Here is a 20,812-nt window from a genome sequence, read left to right as displayed (position 1 = left end):
GACCCAGACAAGCTAGCAGGCGAGTGAGCCGTGGCAGGTGCAGGTGCACCTCTGTTCCCACGGGCTCTGCACGCCGCGCTCCACACCTGTCCTGCCCAGTCCAGGGCTCCCCAGAGCTGCTAGAATACTGATCGCTAGGAACACATCCTGTCTCACCTTTGTCCCTGCCTTGCTTTTAATAACATCAGATGAGCCCAGTGTGGTGACGCATACCTGTAATCCCAGTACTTGGGAGGCTGAGAGAGGAGGATTGCAGGTTTAAGGCCAGCCTCAGCAACTTAGTGAGACCCTGTTTCAAACTGAAATATAAAAGAGGACTGGGGGTATAGCTCAGAGGTAGAATGTCCCAGGGTTCAATCCCCTGTACCACTAAATAAATAGCCTCAGATCTTTTAACCCAGAACAAAACAGGGCTGCTAAGACTTTACCTAGTTAGTGACCCTCTCCTCTCCTCTTCTCTCTCTCTCTCTCTCTCTCGATATTAGGGGTGGAACCCAAGAGCCATCTACCTCTGAGCTATACTCCCAGGCCTTTTAATTATGAAACAGGGTCTCAATAAGTTGCAGAGGGTCCCGCTGAGCTGCTGAGGTTGGTGGGAAATCTGTGGTCCTCCTGTCTCAGCCTCCCAAGCGCTGGGATTATAAGCGTGTGCCACCACACCCACGCCTCTTCACTTTTGCTAGGCCGTGTTCCAAGAGACTGGAGAAAAAGCTACCTCGATGAAAGCAATTCCTAACCCCCTGCTATCAAGGCTGAAGTCCAGAGGGAGTCCCCTGCTGACCCTGCCCGTGGCTGCAGCAACAGCCACCCCCAGGCTGGCAAGGCCCTGGCTCCCGGGAGAAGGGTCTTTCTCTAAGATCGAATCCTGTGGGGGGTCAGATCTAATCTCAAGTGTGGCGGGTGAGATACTAAGGAAGAAATCACTTCTCCAAGGCATAAAACTTTAGCTTGCTCTCCTCACGGTCTATCAGGCTGTACATGTACAGTCAACGCACACAATCTGCCAGCTTTTAGCAGCCTCTGTTCAGAGCTGTGAACCCCTGTGCAAATGTGTCGGCAGGTAAACCAGCCCCACCAGCCAACAGCACCCAGGAAGCCAGGCATAAGGAAGCCCAGGAAAGCTTCGGAACCCGTAGCATGGGACAGCTGCTGAGTGCACTCTTGTCATCCCAGGACTTGGGGGGTAGAGGCAGGAGGATTGCAGGCTCCAGGCTGGCCTCGACAACTGAGCAAGGCCCTGCCCAAAAAGTAAAGCACTGGGGGTGTAGACCAGCCGTCAAGCGTCCCGAGTCCAATCCCCAGTACTGTCAAAAATAAAAATCCAGAATCAGAGTGCGCATGACCGCAAAACCAGCTAGCCAGCGACTGCTACCTGGCGGACACACTCCCGTCCTGAGTTCACCACACCCAGCAAAAACTGCTGGTTTCTACAGGCGACCCTCAGAACACAGGGCACACGTGATGGCTGCGCGGCGGTAGCCTGGCCTGATGCGGGGCAGAGGCCAGCAGGTAAGTCCACCTGGCCCGCAGGGCTTGGCTGCTGGTGGACATACCTCCAAGGGCAGTCGATGCCCAGTCCCACGCTCCGCGGCCAAACAGGAGGTGTCCGAGGACAGACCAGCATGGGACCCCTCCTGCAGAGAGCGGCCCCAGTGCTCTGCGCGCTTCGGGGGCAGGTGGCAACACGTACGCTGTTCACTCTCGTGGAACACTGGGCAGCTTTCCACTGCGCCCTCGTGGTCGAAGGGAAGCCACGCACAGCTCACGTGACAGCCAGAGGACTTCACCTTTGAACCACTGGGACTTTCAACAGCTCAGGAAAAGCAGGAAAGCCTGCGCCCTGGGGCTTTGCGTGAGAGGTTGCTGGCAGGTTTGCTTACAGTAATGGTGTAAATCCACACTGCGCCCACGAGGCCAACACGGCATAAGCCACGGAGGGCTTACACCCAGAGACCACAGTCCTTTGCACCAAGCACTCTGAAAAACTCATTTCAGCATTCACTGAAACAGTAGTTGTTACTGCCACAGGGAGGTGCCGAAACACACAGGTGGGCGGACAGGAGGCCCGGCCTAAGACCAACTCCACCAGCCTGGCCCCACCCTGGGGGTCCCCACCCCGCTGCCTCCCCAGCATGCTGAGGGGCTCGGATGTCTGTCCAGCAGCCCGTCAGGCAAGGGCCAATCGGCATTCCTCAGGAGCCCACACTCCCGGCCATCCAAGAGCCGTTTGTAGAGTGTGGGTCGAAGGGGGTCCCCCTGTTGAGTGCTAGGCATAAGGAAGCTAGTAGAGAGGAAAAAGACCTAAAAACAAGCACTTAGAGACAGTCCAACTGTCCACTGCTGAGGAACAAAAAAGCAAAGCATGTGTGTTTGTACCCACAGAATGGAGAGTTATTTAGCTGTAAAAAGGAGTGAAGTTGCCGGGCGTGGTGGCACACGCTTGTAATCCCCACGCTTGGGAGGCTGAGACAGGAGGATCGCACAGGTTCGAAGCCAGCCTCAGCTACTTAGTGAGGCTCTCAGCAACTTAGTGAGACCCTGTTTCCAAATAAAATATAAAATAGGTCTGGGAGTATAGCCCAGAAGTAGAAAGCCTCTTCCACCCCCAGTACCACAAAAAAAAAAAAAAAAAAGAGCAAAGTAGCCAGGCTTGGTGGCACACACTTGTAATCCCAGCATTTGGGAGGCTGAAACAGGAGGATCATGGTTCACCAACAGCCTCAGCTACTTTGTGAGGCCCTTTGCAACTCAGTGAGACCCTGTTTCAAAATAACGAATAATAATAATAATAAAATAGGGCTGGGGGTGTAGCTTGTATATATGATGAGTATCCCAGGAACCATAGTTAAAAGGAATAAAAATCTAAACAGGACAAAGAATCTTAGAAGCAATTCACATCCCCAGTACAGGGGGGGGGGGAGAGTTAAGTACTGACACATGCCACAGTGGAGAACCTTAAGAGCATGAGGCTGAGTAAAAGAAGCCAGTCACAAAAGGGAAAATATACTGATTCGAAGTGACCAGAAAAGCTAAATCCAAGCCAGCCTCAGCTACTTAGTGAGGCCCTCCGCAACTTAGTGAGACTCTGTTTCAAAAATAAAGAATAGGCCGGGCGTAGTGGCACACGCTTGTGATCCCCGTGCTTGGGAGACAGAGACAGGAGGATTGCACAGGTTCGAAGCCAGCCGCGCGCGCTGGCTTAGGAGACCCTGTTTCCAAATAAAAATGTAAAAATAGGTCTGGGAGTGTAGCCTGGAGGTAGAAGGGCTTCCAGGAACCCCAGTACCACACACACACACACAAAAAGAATAAAAAAATCAGGCTAGGGGTATAGCTCAGAGGTAGAATACCTTTGGGTTCAATCCCGGCACCACAAAAAATAAAATAAAATAAACGTAGAGGGACAGAAAGCAGTGGCTGTCGGGATGGGGCGCGGGAGAGAGGGTGCGACGGCTCGGCCACGGAGCTTCTGTGGAGGGGTACGCACTGACAGAAAATCCAACAGCAGCGATGCCCGGTGAGCGCGCAGTGTGGGAACCCCCATGCCACGGCACGCTGCCACCCACGCAGAAGTTTACAGAAGTCTTATTCTATTTATTTATTTTGCAGTATTAGGGTGGAACCCAGGGACATCCTACCTCCAAGCTACACTCCCAGGCCTACTTTTTATTCTTTATTTTGAAACAGGGTCTCACTAAGTTGCAGAGGAACTCACAATTTGCTGCGGTTGGCCACAAATCTGCAATCCTCCTGTCTCAGCCTCCTAGTACTGGGATTCGTGTGCCACCATGCCCCGCTCAGAGGTCTTATTTTAAACTATTTCCAAAACTACGACTTTGTACTTAAGTAAACTGCAAAGACAGGCAGTGAATCCAAAGCCAGCAGCCTCCACAAACCCCACGGGGTGTGGAACAAGCCACCGAGCCATCAGTGAGTCAGGAGCACACAGCAGATCTGGGCACTGTAAAACGACTCCCATTAACCACCAATTTTATTATCACAAAAACTTTCCTTTCTTAAAGCAAAACACGTCTAATACTCCCTACACTTTGTGTGTGTGTGGCGGGGAGGAACTGGGGATTAGACCTTAGGGCTACCTCCGAGCTCAACCGCGGCCCTTTTTACTGTTTTGAAGTCAGGTCTCCCCTGGTTGCTGAGTCTTGGCTATGTTGCTGAGGCTGCCCCCGGACCTGTGATCCTCCCGTCTCAGCATTCCATGTACTGGGATTACAAGCATACATCACCATGCCCAATCTCCCCACACGCTTAAACTTCTAGAAGTGCTCGAAAAGATAAGAATGTGTAAATAGCAAAGGGGAATTTTGGAGAACTGAAAATGAGTATCCCAGAAAACATAGTTAAAAGAAATAAAAATCTAAACAGGACAAAGAATCTTAGAAGCACTTCACATCTTTGAAAAAAAAAAAAAAAAACCAAAACACAGTCTCTAAGCTCAAAGAGCTCCAGACAAAGCACAACAGCTTACAACAGGCGTGCAAACGGAGCTTGTGGGGCAGCCTCCCGGAGGCCACCGATCCTGGGGAGGCCACCGCTGGGGGACGTGGAGGCTGAGACAGCAGGCAGGGTGCTAGATCCCACCTGAGCTGCAGCTCTGCTCCAGGCAGCCAAGGCTTGGTCAACGCCAGAGCAGGGCGTGCAGGAGACCACATCTTTTTGGAACAAGTAAACGAAGTCCCAGTCACTCATTCCAGTCACCCTCACTACTAAGGGTCAAGCAGGACTGATTCCCCGACCTTTCAAAGATGAACCAAAAACTTCCCGGTCCAAGCAACCGCTGAAAAAGTGTAGAAAACAACACGTGTATCAAGACAAACAGCCATCTTGCAAAACACACCTTGATAAGACCCCTGGAAACCGCCAGGCAGCAGGGAGGCCCGTCGGCGTGGGGACCCCAGCAGCAGGGGCAGCACTGTGGCCAAGGTCCCAGGAGCCCTTCCTCTTTCCTGAAAGGTCCATTTCACTGGCCCACAGAAATAACAACAATCACCACCTTCTGCACAGAGCAAAGCGCCCGCACACGGCGTGAGGACAGGTGGCAATCTGGGGACACACTGTATTTCCGGGGCCCTGCTTCTCCTGTTTTTTTTTTTTTTTTTTCCTCTTTTTTGTACTGAGGCTTATTACCCCTGAACCACACCCCAGCCTTACTTATTTAATCACTTAGTTATGAAATAGGGTCTCACTAATTTGCTGGGGCGGGCTTCAAACTTGCAATCCTCCTGTCTGCCTCCCAGGTTTGAGGATTACAGGTGTGCACCACTGCGCCCGGCTTTCTCCTCTCTTACAGCAGAAACATTTTCCTGCCCAGCAAATACCATGAAATGGGGAGTAGAAACTTCAAAGAAAACCACTGTCTCCAGTGGAAACGCCACCGAAATGGTAAGACACCTTTTTCCAATCTCCACACCACAGCCACTTCTCAGAGGAAAAGCCACAGCCCAGCGTTCAGAGAGACCTTTAAAAGAATGAAAACCGACAGCTCGCAGAGCACACAGTTCTGACTTCAAAGTGCCGGGCACTGGGAAGAGGCCCCTTCAGGCGCCCGCCGCACCTCCACCTCCCCACCAACCCAGCCCAGGCTCCTGCAGCAAGATCCTGGCTCTGGGCTCCAGGGGCCGAGGAAAACCGTGTGAGCCTCAAGCCTTTGCTGCCCACATCCTCTTGAAACACTTATAGAGAAATTAGCATTTCTCCACGGGTGACCATGCTGCCCTTCGTCCATGGAGATCCTGCCCTGGTGGGCCTGGGTTTCCTCTCCAGAGAAAGCCAACAGTAACTGTTGCGCAGGTAGGAGCAGAGATTCCCGAAATTTCTGTGACAGTAGCCTGGCTCTTAAGAAGTCCACAGCATGCACACAAACATGCTCACACATACACATGTATGCACTCTAGTAATCAGCGTACACGTCCTGTGAGTGCACACAGTACTCCGGAGTATTCACCAGTGCTCACGCAGACCTGCCACAACCTGTGCGCCGGCCTGCTACCCGGCTTGGACACCTGTGCCCGCAGGCCCCGTGCAGGGGCAGGGCTCCGCCGCCACCCAAGTCCCCGCGCCCTCTCGGCTACCCCGCGCCCTGACCTCTGGCAAGGCCCAGACTCCTTCCTCTTCTGGTGATAAACACCAGATTTGGAGAAACCCAGGCGACACAATGTTTAATTGTTATCTGTTACCCAAGAGGCTGATTAAGGGGACAAAGGCTTATCGCGTTTCCAGCCTACAGAGGTGGAAACAGGACACACAAAGGGGCCGCGAACTCTGGCCGCGGGCGCCCCCTGCCCCGCCGGCCTCCAGCCCCACTGGGGCGCGGGTGGGCCACGAAGGCTTGGGGCCCAGAAAGGGCTCAGGCCCGGAGCTCCCGCTGCCGGCCGACCTGGGAGTGCACGTGCGGGCTGGGTGCGGGCCTGGGGCTACGGTGGGGGGACGCAGCCCAGGGGCTTGGGGCCTGGGGGGCAGACGGGGCGCGCAGGGCGCGGACCGGGGGTGCAGAACGGGCGCGCCTCCCCCGCGCGGGCGCGGGCGCACACGCACCTTGTGGCAGGCCGGGCAGGTGGGCAGCGCGCCGCCGGGGCCGGGCGCGCTCTTGCCGCCGCCGCCGCCGCCGCCGCTCAGGCTGCTCTGGATCTGCGTGAGCTCCTGGCGCAGCACCTGCTTCTGGTGGAAACTGAAGGCCGGGTGGTTGGAGGCCATGGTGAAGAGCAGCAGGAACTCATCGCCCGTGCGGCCCTCGTTGAGCTGCAGCCCGTAGTTGTGGATGATGGAGTCGATGTGCGTGAGCGTGCGGTACAGCACGCCCGCCGCCTCCCGCTGCTCCGAGCCCAGCAGCGCCAGCGACACGAGCAGCTTGCTGCGCACCACCTCGTCCGTCAGGTTGGTGAGGCTGCCCAGGTCGGCGGGGTTGTTGGCCTTGATCTCCGAGTCGCGCAGCGAGTGGTAGTCCTTGCGCGCCAGGTCCTCGAGGCACGAGCCGAGGAAGCGCAGCTCCAGCGGGATGCACAGGTCCAGCAGGCCGCACAGGAACTCCACGCGCTGCGGCGACGGCAGCTCCGAGAACCAGCGGTACACGCCGTCCCTCTGCAGCGGGCCGCGCTTCTCCACCATGCTGCCGCCCGCGCCGCGCCGAGGCCCGGGCCCGGGGGCCGCGCGGGGGCGGCCGGGGGGCGCGGGGGGCCGCGGCCGCGGCGCGCCGGGGCCGGGGGCGCGCGGGCCGGGGCCGGGCGAGGCCGGGCGCGCGCCGGGGCGGGGGCGGGCGCGGGCGCGCGCGCCGGGGGGGCCCGGGGCGGCCGGGGCCGGGGCGGCCGGGGGCGGCGAGCGGCCGCGGGCCCCCCGCTCACGGGGAGACGGCCCGCCCGCGCCCGTGCCCAGCGGCGGCCGGGGCGCGGCGGCCGCTCCTCGTCGTCGTCGTCGCCCGGGAGGCGGCCGCCCCCATCTCCCCGCGCGCCGCAGGGTCTGTCAGTGCGGGCCGCCCCCCGCCGGAGCCGCCCCGGCCATGCCGGCCGTTCCCGGGCCGCGCGGCGAGCCGCCTCGAGCTGGGCCGGCGCCGCCGGGCTCGCGGGCGCGGAGGGATCCGCCGGGCGACGCTGGCGGACGGATCGGGCGAGCGCGGGCGCCGGCCGTCGGAGCCGAGGAGAGCGCGCCCGCGCACGGCGCCGCGGCCAGCACAAGTGGGCGGGGCGCCCGCCTCTCGCGACAGCCCGGGCCGGCAGGGCCCGCCCCCCTCGCTGATTGGTCCGGCCGCCGGGCCTCGGCCCCGGATTGTTCCGGCCCCGCCGTCCGATTCGCCCGCGCCGAGGCCACGCCTTCCCGGGGCTGTCCATCACGCCGGGACCGCCCCCCAGCGGCCGGCGCCGCGCGATTGGTCGGTCGCGGTCGGCGAGGCGGAAAACCCGGGGTGGACTCTGGGTCGCTTTTGTTCCCGCAGATCTGCGCGGAGCCTTGTTTTTGGGGGACGCCGGGCTCTGGGCCTGCGTGCTTTACTCCCGAGCTGTGTCTCGGGGAGGCGGCGGGCGTCTTGGAAGGGCTGCCGGAGCGGGGCTCGGAGCCCCGAGTGTCCACCCCTGTCTGTCTCGGCTGAGCTGTGTGACCTTGGGCGAGTCACTTGGCCTCTCTGCGATCGGGGCACCTCCCCGAGAAAATGAGGGTAATGATAACGGCCTCGGGGGCTCGTGAGACGGCCGTGAGCTCACAGAGGGCCGGCGCCCGCAGTTCTGAGGCGGCCGGCCTGCCCGGGGCCGGGCAGTGGGTGGAGCCAGCCTTCTTCGGCAGTCTTGGCCAGATGGAGCCCATCAGTCGTCTGTCAGCCCGCCGCCTCCCAGCGGCCACCTCCTGGGCTCCCGGGACGCAGGCCCGAGGAGCGGGGCCGGGGAGGTCTGCGGAGCGCCGGCGCGGGCCGGGGGGGCTCCGAGTCGCGGGGCTGCGGGTCCCGGTCGAGGACCTGCGGCCAGGCGGCCCCGCCTCCCGCCCCGGGCCTGGAAGGCGTCCTGCGGCCCCGCGGGCCAGGCGCGGGCCGCGGGTCGGTGGCCAGTTGGCCGAGCCCAGCCCCCAGCCCCGGGCCGCCTGCGCGATGGCCGACCCTCCCCGCGGGGTTCACAGCCTGGTCCTGGGATTGGCTAAACAGGATGGGCCTCCAGGTTCTGGTCCAAGGTGCTGAAAACTTCCCGCCGGTGTTCTCCGGCCTCTGGCCCTCAAGGTTGACAGCCAGTGTTGCCGAGAGAGAGCCGGGAGAGAGGCTGGGGGCTGCCATTCCCCTACCGCACCCCCGGGCGCCCCAGGCCAGAGCCTCCTGCCAGCCCCCACCCGCAGGCCCATTCCCACCAGTAACCCCCGTTCCCTCCCGTCTCGTTCTTTCCTGGGATCCCAGGGAGATGGTCCCTAAGATTTCCTTGAGTTCCAAAACCTAAGACCCGAGGAAGTGGAGACTGCTCAGAAGGGAAGGGTCCCGGGCCCCTCCCGGTGCTGGAGGCTCCTCCAGGCTGGCCCTGGCCGCCCCACACACACTCCGGATTCCAGGCCCAGCTCTGGCCACCTGTGACCCGGCCCATTCACTCCACCTCTCTCGGCCACAGAAAAAGGCCGCCTGGAACCTGGCCACCCACTGGCAACGGTAGTCAGAAATGGCACCCGGGACAGCAGAGGCCCAGCTGCAGAAACCACTGGAGTGAAGGCCCCTGGCTCCCAGCCACCATCTTGCTACTTTTTTTTTTTTTTTTTTTTTTTTTTTTAGTACTGGGGCTTGAACCCCAGGGGCATCCTACCTCTAAGTTATTCCCCCAATCCTTTTTATTTCTTATTTTGAAACAGGGTCTCACTAAGTTGTGTAGGCAAGCTCCAAACCTGTGATCCTCCAGTCTCAGCCTCCCAACTATTGCCACCATGCCCTTTTTATTTTTTATTTTAAACCAGGGCCAACCTAGTTGATGAGGGTCAGCCAGGCCTGATGGCGCGTGCTTGTCTCCCAGCATTCGGGAGGCTGAGACAGGAGGATCGTGGTTTGAGGACAGCCTCAGCTACTTAGGCTTTTTGTAATTCAGTGAGACCCTGTTTCAAAACGAAGAATAAAAATATAGGGCTGGGAGTGTAGCTCAAAGGTAGACTGCCCCTGGGTTTCATCCCCAGCACTGCAAAAAATTAAATAAATAAAAATATAAAATAGGGCTTGAGTTGTAGCCCAGAGGTAGAATGTCCCTGGGTTCCATCCCCAGTACCACAAAAAAAAAAAGAAAGAAAGAAAGAAAGAAAGAAAGAAAGAAAAGTTGCTGAAGGTCTTAGTTACTGAGGCTGGTTTTCCAGCCTGGGATCCTCCGGTCTCAGCCTCCCAAGCACTGGGATCACAGGCGTGCGCCACCACGCCCGGCCGGCTTGTGACCTCTCGATGCCGGCCTCTCGATGCGGGCCTGATGTGTGTCCCTTCTCCCCTAGGCTGTCCGATGCCGCACTGGGATGACGCGTCCCCCCAGATTCCTGTCCGCCCAGAGCCTCAGTGCGTGGCCTTGTTTGGAAAGAGGGTCCCTGCAGAAGTGATCAAGGTACGGATTAGGAAACACCCTAAACGTCCAGGGCGGTCCTCACAGGAGACAGAAAAGAACCCATAGAGATTGAGGGCAAAGGCCAGGAAGAGAGGGAGGGAGGCAGAGATTGGCGGGGCGCCTGGGGCCCCCGAGCTGATGGAGCAGGAGGGAGCCGGCCTTCGGGAGCCGGCGGGCTGCCTGTCCTGCGGAGCTGTGCCAGGCACACTGCTGCTTCTCTAAGCCCCCCCTTCTTTGCGGTCAGACATTAGGGCAACCACAGGAAGCCATCTGGTGCCCCCGGCCCCGCGCGTTGGTGGCTGACTTACTAGAGTTCACCGTTGATAGTAAGTTCCTATCCTCCTTCCTCATTTGAAGTTGCAGGGCTGAAGGAGCTGGTAGCATCCCCCTCACCGTGTGTGTGTGTGTGTGTGTGTGTGTGTGTGTGTGTGTGTGTGTGTGCTAATGGAGACTGAGGGGGGGGCTTCCTACCTCTGAACTACACCCCAGCCACTGTATTTTTATTTTGAAACCAAGTCTCCCTAGGTTGAGAGTCTCACTACTTGCTGAGACTGACTTCAAACCTGCTATCCTTCTGTCTCGGCCTCCCAGGATTGTGATCCCAGTACTTGAAAGGCTGAGACAGGAGGATGGAGGCCAGCCTTAGTAATTTAGTGAAGTCCTCAGCAACTTAGACCCTATTTCAAAATAAAAATAATATAGCTAGGCATGGTAGCACACGCTTGTAATCTCAGTACTTGGGAGGCTGAGATGGGAGGGTTGGGGATTTTAGGACAGCCTCAGCTCCTTAGTGAGGCCCTCCACAACTTAGACCTTGTTTCAAAATTAAAATAAAATAAAATAGCCAGGCGTGATGGCGCACGCTTGTAATCCCCGCGCTTGGGAGGCGGAGACAGGAGGATAGCACAGGTCTGAAGCCAGCCACGCTGGCTAAGAGACCCTATCTCTAAATAAAAAAATAAAAAATAGGTCTGGGTGTGTAGCCTGGAGGTAGAAGGCTTTTCAGGAACCCCAGTACCACCAAAAAATTAAAAATTAAAAAATAAAATAAAATAAAATAGAGCTGGGGGTGTAGCTCCGAGGTAGAATGCCCTAGGGTTCAATCACCAGTACAAAAATAAAAAATAAAAAAACAAGAACTAGAGTGTGACCTCAGTCGGTCGTTCAGGGACTCTGTCCCTCCCAGAAGGAAATCGTAGCTGTGACATATTGTTTCTTTGCTATGTCTAAACCTGGAGACTCCACAGGTGTTTACTGCTGGCTTTCCCTGAACCATGACTGCTGACAGAGTCCACCTACAGTCTCAGGAGCGAGGTAACTGTCCCCTCGTGAGGCCAGGCCCTGCTCTCTGGAGTGTCTGGTGCTGGGCTAGCTCGGCCTGCGCTCCTGGGCAGCAGGTGACGCATGCCTATAATCCTAGTACTTGGGAGGCTGAGACAGGAGGATGGCAGATTCCAGGACAGGCTCGGCAAGTGAGACCCTATGTCAAAGTAAAAAGAAAATAGGGCTGGGGTGTAGCTCAGAGGTAGAATGCCCCTGGGTCCCATCCCCAGTAACACACACACACACACACACACACACACACACACACACACACACTAAAAGGGCCGGGAGTGCAGCTTAATGGTAGAACATAGTGGGTTCGATCCCCAGTACTACAACCAATCAACCCACAAGAAGCCATACCATTTCCCAACACAGATGTCCTGCCCCACAACTTGGGGCATTCACACTCTTCACACTCGAGTCTCCTAGAAGGAGACTTGAAAACCTATATTGTTAAAGTCTCAGCCTGCTGCGCCTACTGGTGCCTAACTGTAATCCAGGTACTTGGGAGGCTGAGATGGGAGGATCACAGGTTCGAGACCAGTCTCAACAATTTAGCCAACTTATCAAGACCCCACTTCAAACCAAAAACAAAAAGGACTAGGGGTATAACTCAGAGGTACAACGCCCCCCCGGGGCTTAATCCCCAGTACCACCAAAAAAAAAAAAAAACCAAAACAGACAAAACACAGAGTGGGAAGTCCGGCTCAAGTTGGAGTCTGGGTTTTCACCAGCAACCTGGTGGCCCCCTCGCACCCTGAAGTTTGGAAAGGGCCCTGGGGCCTGGCGCTCCTGCTTCCGGCCTCCTGGGCGGCGAGCCTCGGGCGGCAGGGTGAAGTGCGCCGTCCGCATGCCTGTCTATAGGTGGGGAACCGGAGCTGGTGAGGCTCAGTCACCAGCCAAGGTCGCCGGCCTGCGGCCTGAGGACTAGTCCCCGTCTCCCTGCTTACTCTATTACCAATATGATGCCCGCCGACAGCCGGCCGGTAACCCACGGCTGTGCTGGGCTTTGTGGGTTTTGTTGGGGTTTACTTTTTTTTTTTTTGAGGGGGAGATTGAACACCCCTCACCCTTTTCAGTTCTTATTCTCTGAAACAGAGTCTCGCTAAGTTGCTGAGGCTGGCCTTGAACCTGTGATCTCCATGTCTCAGCCTCCCAAGTACTGGCATTAGAGGCATCTGCCACCACACTCGGCTTGTTTTTACTCTTTATTTTGGAAAATTTCAAACGTACCCCAAAGTCCAGGGTCTTGCTCTCCTGCCAGGCCGGCCTCCACTTCCCGGCTCAAGGATCCTCCTGCAGCAGCCTCCTGAGTAGCAGCGACCCAGATGTGCACCGGCCGTTTCCAGTTTCATCCGTGGCTAACACTGTGCTGCCCTGGTGTGCGCACATTTACTTTCTAGAGTGCTTTCAAGCAAATAAGCTAGGAGTTCCAAAACCTATCTGAATTATTGCATTATTCTGTTTATTTTTAATATTATTAATATTACTATTATTTTGGTGGTACTGGGGTGGAACCCAGAGGCTTTCTACCTCCGGGCTATACTCCCAGACCTATTTTATACTTTATTTGGAAACAGGGTCTCACTAAGTTGCCGAGAGCCTCACTGAGTAGCTGAGGCTGGCTTCGAACCTGTGCGATCCTCCTGTCTCAGCCTCCCAAGCGCGGGGATGACAAGCGTGCCCACCACGCCCGGCATTCTGTTTGTTTATGAGGTAATATGTGTGATCTCTCTGGTAAAGAGATTATACCTCACTGAAAAATAAAATAAAGGCAAAAGAACGAAACACTCGTTTCTCAGTCACAGCCAGTTCTGTCTTCCTTTTAAAGACTAGGGATGGAACCCAGGGGCACTCTACTGCCAACTTACATCCCAGCTCTTTTTAAACTTCTCTGCTCTGAAACAAGTTCCGGGGTGGTCGCTGACAGTCTTGCTAAGCTGTGGATGTCGACCGATTCTCCTGTCTCATCCTCCAAGTACTGGGATTTACCACCACAGCCGGCTTGTCATTGCCGATCTTAAAATATATTCCTCTGGATACTTTTATATTCATAAATATCTCTGCACATATCCTTTTTTTCTTTTCTGGAGGTACTTGAGATTCAACCCAGCGGCATTCTACCTCTAACTACACCCTCAGCCCTATTTTATTTTTTTATTTTGAAACAGGGTCTCAGTAAGTTGCAGAGGACCCCACTAAGAAGCTGAGGCTGGCCTTGAACCTTCAATCCTCCTGGCTCAACCTCCCAAGCACTAGGATTATAGGTGTGCGCCACCACATCCAGGTTTATGCACACCTACTTTTCAAAAAATGGTAAGAGAAGGGCCCGGCGTGGTGGTACACGCTTGTAATCCCCGCAATTGGGAGGCGGAGACAGGAGGATCACAGGTTTAAGGACAGCTTCAGCAAGTAGTGAGGCTCTCATCAACCTAGTGAGACCCTGGTTCAAAATAAAAATTAAAAATAGGGCCGGGCGTGGTGGCGCACGCTTGTAATCCCAGCATTCGGGAGGCTGAGACCTGGAGGATCCCGGTTCACGGACAGCCTCAGCTACTTAGTGAGGCCCTCTGCAACTCAGTGAGACCCGGTTTCAAAATAAAGAATAAAAAGTAGGGCAGGGGGTGTAGCTCGGAGGTCAAATGCCCCTGGGTTCCATTCCCAGACCCACAAAAGAAAAAAAAATCATGCCCATTTGTCAACTGCCGTTTGACTCTGTGGATGGTACTTGTACCATGAAAAGATTTATTTTCCCATCATTATATGTATTGATCTTGCCTTTATGGCATCAGAATTTTGAGTCATAGCTAGATAACGTTTCCCTACACAGAGAGAGTAAAGCAATTAGCCCAGGTTTTCTCCGACTACTTACGGGCTTTTCTTTTTCTATATGTATTTGTGTATTTTTTGATACTGAGGATTAAACCCGAGGGTGTTTTTTTTTTTCTCGCAGTACTGAGGATTGAACCCAGGGACACTCTACCTCTGAGCGACACCCTCAGCCCTGTTTTATTCTTTATTTTGAAACAGGGTCTCAGTAACTTGTGGAGGGCCTCACAAGTTGCTGAAGTTGGCTTTGAACCTGCGACCCTCCTATCTCAGCCTCCCAAGCACTGGGAGCTTGAACCCAGGGGTGTTTTACCTCTAAACTACACCTCTACCCTCCTCTTCTTTTTTAGCTTTTTGTTTTGAAACTGGGTTTTGTTAGGTTGCTGAGAGTTGCAAAATTGCTGAGGCTGGCTGCGAACCCGTAATCCTCCTGTCTCCACCTCCTAAGTACTGACTGGGATTACAGGTATACTCCACCACGCCAGCCTCTTTTTCTATATTTAGATGTCTTACCTAGTTGGAGTTTACTCATACGTTTGTTTCTCTTCTCTCCTCTCCCTCTCATTTTGCTTTTTTGTGTGGGGGTACTGGAGACTTAACCCAGGACATTCTACCTCCGAGCTACGCCCCAGCCCTTTTTATTTATTTGAAGCTGGGTCTCTTGGGAGTAGGTCCTCGCTTCCGTGGCAGAGAAGCCCGCACCATGCACTCCCGTCGTTTGCTGAGGATGATGCTGGGCAGAAAGAAGCGAGTGTCTTGCTGAGAACCGGCAGCCAGCAAGAGCCTCAGTGCACCTCCAGCCCGGCCCGCGGCTCAGGGCTTTGGCGCCCAGCGCGGGAGGACGGCGATGCGGGCCAGAGCTCCCCGTCTCATTCACCCGGTGCCATGCTTTGAAATCAATAGACCATTGTGCTCACCTGTGGGGTGCAGCGCTGGGCTGGGCCCAGGTCTGGTCCGAGGTCCTGCTGCTCTGCGCCCCAGCAAGGCTGGAGATGGAGCTGGGTCGGGGTTCCAGTGTGTGGCTGGAGGGCCCACGGCTCGGTGCCCTCAATCCACACAGCCAGGGCGCCGGCGGCTCTGGGCACACCCAGGCCTTGCGGGCAGAACATCCTTCTGTCCTTCCACAGATGAAGAAGCCAGCTGGGGAAATCACCCGCCCAGTGTTCACAGCTGGCCAGCACCGAGCGGGTCTCCTCGGTTTTCAAATCTCAGTCCCCTACCAACGCCCGGCAACCCACTGACCGGGCGGGGACCTTTGCCCTGGTGTGTGAGCCACAGCGGCGCTGGATGCATGTTGTACAGTAGACACCTGCGTGGATGCTTCTGGCTTCAGCTCAAGACTTTTCTGGGTGATGGCGTTGCCCCTAATTGCTCTCCTTTTTTTTTTTTTTTTTGATGCAGGAGATTGAACGCAGAGGCATTCTACCTCTGAGCTCTACCCCCCAGCCCCATTTTGTTTTTTATTCTGAGACAGGGTCTCACGAAGTTGTAGAGGGCCTTGCTAAGCTGCTGAGGCTGGCCTGCAACCTGCACTCCTCCTGTCTCCTCCTCCCAAGTACTGGGATCACAGGCAGGCGCCACCATGGCCCCTAAGGCGTTCTTAAACCGCCGGCCTGCGTGCTGCCTGTGCGGATCTTCTAATCTCTTCTGCACTCCACACGGTCCCCTCTACTCAGGGGCTTTCCACTGGGACGCTGCACGGGCCATCAAACCATCACTGTCTAGAAGGAATCACAGAGTCGCCGGGCATCATGACGCATGCCTGTCATCCCAGGACTTGAGAAGCTGAGACAGGAGGATCACAGGTTCGCGGCCAACCTCAGCTACTTAGTGAGGCCCTGCTTCAAAATAAAAAGAGCTGGGGGTGCAGCTTGGAGGTAGAATGATCCTGGGTTCAATTTTTCAGTATTGCAAATTACTATTATTATTATTATTATTATTATTATTATTATTTGTGTGTACGGTACTGGGGATGGAACCCAGGGGCGTTTTATCTCTGAGCTACACTCCCAGCCCTATTTTATTTTTATTTTGAAACAGGGTCTTACTAAGTTGATGAGAGTCTCACTACTTGCTGAGGCTGTCCTTGAATCTGTGATCCTCCTGTCTCAGCCTCCCAAGTACAGGGATTACAGGCATGTGCCACAGTGCCTAGCTTAAATTATTATTATTTAGTTCTGGAGGCTGAACCCAGGGTTGTTCTACCCCCGAGCTACATTCCCAGCCATTTTTATTTTGTTTTTTTTTTTTCGGTACTGGGGATTGAACTCAGGGGCATTCTACCTCTGAGCTATACCTCCTGCTCTAGTTTTTTATTCTTTATTTTCAGACAGGGTCTCACTAAGTAGCTGAGGCTGGCTTCAAACCTGGGATCCTCCTGTCTCAGCCTCCCAAATGCTGGAATTACAAGCGTGCGCCACCACACCTAGCTTATTATTCTATTTTGAAACAGAGTCTCACTAAGTTGCTGAGGCTGGTCTCAATCCTGCAATCCTCCTGTCTCGGCCTCCCACGTACTGGGATTAGAAGTGTGCACCTCCACACCTGGCTTTCAGATTTTTCAGATTCAATTACGTACCTGGCAAAATTCCCTTGTGTTCTGATTGTGATGGCGTGTGCGGTACACGGTCTGACACTGTTCCTCCTCCTGTCTCTGAAGGTGAACCTGTCTGTGTGACCAGCTGAGAGGAGCTCTCAGAGGTCAGGCGGCGGCTGGGCTTGCTCAAGGTGACTGAGCATATGAGGGTAATCAGGGCACATTCGTTAATGAGTGCTGGTGAGGCTCGGGTTGCAATGCAGGGCGCTACTTTCTGATTGATTCCAAAGGTCCACTTAGCACAGATACTGGGCCACCCTGCTTGGCTGCGTCTGGGTTTTAGGGAGACATATCCTTGGCTGTAATTAACATGAACATGTAGAGCTCAATTTTTCTCCCGTGGTTTCCGGGGCTGCTTCGCCCACGATACTCACCTCTGTTGGTGAGCTGCACCTCCAGCCCTCCAGCCCACGTTGAGAACAGTGCTCGTGCGTCTCTCTTCCCTTCCTATGGTAGCAATACGGCTGCCAAAGCCCTGGAGACCACACTGTGTTCAGTGTAGGATAAAGGGAGGGAGAGGTGACACCAGCTCTTGCTCCTTATGTGAGGAAAAGCAGGTGCTCTTCCCCTCCCCAGAAGCCTTCTAGTAGGTTTCTTCCTTGTGTCAATGGCTTCCCGTTTCAGCCCACATCGTCTTTTGGTTCTCTGTGAGCCAAAATACCCGATGAGCACAACTTAGAGGAAGATTTATTTGCTCACAGTTCTGGAGATTTCAGAGTTCTCAGTCATTTAAGCTGGGCGAAGTTCAGGGTGTGGGGTGGGGTGCAGAGAGACGAAGCAGGGGACTCTGCTCTCGCCTCGTGGGGCTAGGAGCAGAGGAGAGAGCACGGGCAGGAGGGGTGCCTATGCAGTCCTCAAGGTCACACCCTCAGGAACCCCTCCCCAGCGACCAGGGCTGTGACGGCTTGCTCTCTGTGCCCACCCCGCTCCCGCTCTGACCCCGGGGAGCACGAGACACCACGAGCTGTCCCCACTGCGCCCAGCCTGGTGGGGCATCCCGCAGAGGCACCAGTCCCGAGGAGCCAGCCTAGCTGAATCAGCGGCCGCTGTCTTGCGGCGACCACTAACCTGGTATTGTTGCAGCCATGGTTAATCTAATAGAGTTTGCGAACCTCAGAGTCTCCCCAGATCAGCAGCCGAGTGTGGGGTGGAGCTTGAGGCCTGGGGTACTGTGCCTACTCCCCGGAGCTTAGGTCTCCACCAGATCATAAAGTGCGCACGCTAGGGACCCTGCGTCACCTTAGCTACACAACAAGAGCTGCTGTTTCCAGGCCTTACAGCGAGGTTCTAATGCTTCTTGCCACAGCCCGGAGGCTCAGAAATATGGAAACACCAGCCGGGCATGGTGGCACACGCTTGTGATCCTAGTACTTGGAAGGCTGAGACAGGAGGATCACAGGTTCAAAGCCAGCCTCAGCTACTTAGGTTCTCAGCAACTTAGCGAGACCCTGTTTCAATATAAAGAATAAGCCAGGCGTGGTGGTGCATACTTGTAATCCCCGCACTTGGGAGGCTGAGACAGGAGGATCTAGGTTTGAAGCCAGCCTCAGCTACTTAGTGAGGCTCTCAGCAACTTAGTGAGAGCCTGTTTCCAAATAAAATATAAAATAGGTCTGGGAGAATAGCCCGGAGGTAGAAAGCCCCTGGGTTCCACCCCCAGTACTCCACACACACACACAAAAGGTAGACTCCTGTGACTGGATCAGGCAAAACAGAACGCAGGCCATCCTTTTCATATGGTTCTTTTTGTGTGTGTGTGGTACAGGGGATGGAATCCAGGGGCATTCAACTTCCAAGCTACACCCCCTGCCCTATTTTATATTCTTTATTTTGAAGCAGTCTCACTGAGTTGCAGAGGGCCTCACTAAGTAGCTGAGGTTGTCCACGAACCGCAGTCCTCCTGTCTCAGCCTCTCGAATGCTGGGATTACAAGTGTGCGCCACCACGCCTGGCTGCTCAGCCCTGTTTTTAAATCTTTATTTTGAAATAGGATCACATTAAGTTGCAGAGGACCTAAATAGCTGAGGCTGACCAGGAACCTGCAATCCTCACGTCTCAGCCTCCCAAATACTGGGATTACAAGCATACACCACCACGCCCGGCTTAAACATTCCTAATTTAATTACACTGTCCCCCTCGCCATGTCAGGGTCACGCCCACAGGCTCTGGGAATGAGGATGTGAATGTGTTTGGGGACCGCTGATCCACTGCTGCTTTGGTATAGAGCAGGCCTGCGCTGCGGTGAGTAAGTCTGTGTTGAACATTCCGTGCCTTGGGTGCCCCGGGTGGGGCCGTGCCCCAGAGAAGCTGATCGGCTGAGGACCAAGGTGCTAGGAAAGAAGACACCAAATTATTCCCTAAGAATGAGATGGAAGGCAGGCAAAGTGGGCATGCCCATACTCCCAGTACCTCGGGGGGCCGAGAGTTTGAGACCAGCCTCAGCAATTTAGCCAGATCCTGTTACAAAATAAAAAATCAAAAGGGCCAGGTGTGATGGCGTACACTTATAATCCCAGTACATGAGCAGCTGAGACACAGGTTGAAGACCAGCCTCAACAACTTAATGAGGCCATCAGCAACTTAGTGAGACCTTGTTTCAAAATAAAAATATAGGCCGGGCGTGGTGGCACACACTTGTAATCCCAGCATTCAGGAGGCTGAGACCGGAGGATTGCGGTTTGTGGACCTCAGCTCCTTAGTGAGATCCTTTGCCTCTCAGTGAGATCCTGTTTCAAAATAAATAAAAAGACTAAAATATAGGGCTGGGGGGTATAGCTTGGAGGTAGAATGCCCCTGGGTTCCATCCCCAGTACTGCAAAATAAAAAATATATATATAAATATAAATAGGGCTGGTGGTATACTCAGAGGTAAAATGAGCCCCTGGGTTCAATCCCCAGTACCATAATAAATAAATTAATAAACAGGGCCAAGGGTGTAGCTCTGAGATGAAATGTTCCTGGGTTCAATCCTCAGTACCACACACACACAAAATTCAGGTGGCATACACTTGTAATCCCAGTACTTGGGAGGCTGAGACAGGAGGATCTCAGGTTCATGGCCAGCCTCAGCTACTTAGTGAGGCCCTCCACAACTTAGCGAGACCCTGTTTCAAAAATAAAGAATAGCCGGGTGTGTTGGCGCACACTTGTAATCCCCGCACTTTGTTAGGCGGAGACAGAAGGATCGTGCACGTTTCAAGCCAGCCGCGCTGGCGTAAGAGACCCTGTTATATAAAATAAAAACAGGTCTGGGAGTGTAACCCGGAGGTAGAAGGGTTTCCAGGAACCCCAGTACCACCAAAAAAAGAAAGAATAGATAAGGAAGGAAGGAAGGAAGGAAGGAAGGAAGGAAGGAAGGAAGATAGGGCTGGGGTATAGCTCAGAGGGAAATTGTCCCTGGGTTCAATCCCTAGTACTACAGATAATTAACAATAACAACAACAACAACAACAATAAATAGGGCTAAGAGTGTAGCTCAGAGGTAGAATACCCATGTTCAATCTCCTGTCTCTCCCTTCAAAATAAAAGAAGTCTGCTTGAAAAAGAGATTTGAAATTTCACTATTTTTAACTATAATCCTCACCTGAAATGCCTATTTTGCCTTAAGCTATTAGTACTGACGGAAACCTTCACACCTAGCAAGATGCTACAGAAGGGGGTTTGTCTAATCTTTAACTCAGCACTTAAGAATTTCCATTTTTATAAAGGCTTAATGACCGTGTATAATCAGGAGAGGGAGCACTGATGTCTACCTTTAAGGATGCACAGACATCTGCTGGCAAGGTTTCATGGATGGGACCTGAGGTCAGGACACTTAGTGACCATTAACTAAGGAATTCGCGTCCTCTGGCTGCCAGAAAAGCCCAGTCAGCCGCCCGAGGAGGCTGCGTCCAGCCTCGCCATCCTAAACCGAAATAGCGTACACCCAGCGTGCCGCTCACGCCCCTGAGGCTCGGCATGCACGCCAGGCCTCTTGTGACAGGACCGCTGGGCCAGCGCTGGCCAGGGAGAGGTC

General features: G+C 54.7%; 1 protein-coding gene across 1 annotated transcript in view; it reads right to left on the bottom strand.

Moving 5' to 3' along the window:
• ZCCHC14 (zinc finger CCHC-type containing 14) overlaps window positions 1–7,122 on the bottom strand; it is a gene marked incomplete at both ends in the record, with an annotated part of 51,230 nt that extends 44,108 nt beyond the window's left edge. The window contains one exon of the mRNA XM_080702706.1: window positions 6,553–7,122. Coding sequence (XP_080558832.1) covers window positions 6,553–7,122 — 570 coding nt within the window. The remainder of the gene's footprint in view (window positions 1–6,552) is intronic.
• Between the last annotated feature and the right edge of the window lie 13,690 nt (window positions 7,123–20,812).

This window comes from Muscardinus avellanarius, assembly GCF_963383645.1.
Source record: "Muscardinus avellanarius genome assembly, chromosome: 10".
Lineage (NCBI taxonomy): Eukaryota > Metazoa > Chordata > Mammalia > Rodentia > Gliridae > Muscardinus > Muscardinus avellanarius.
This window is presented reverse-complemented; position numbering and strand designations above follow the sequence as displayed.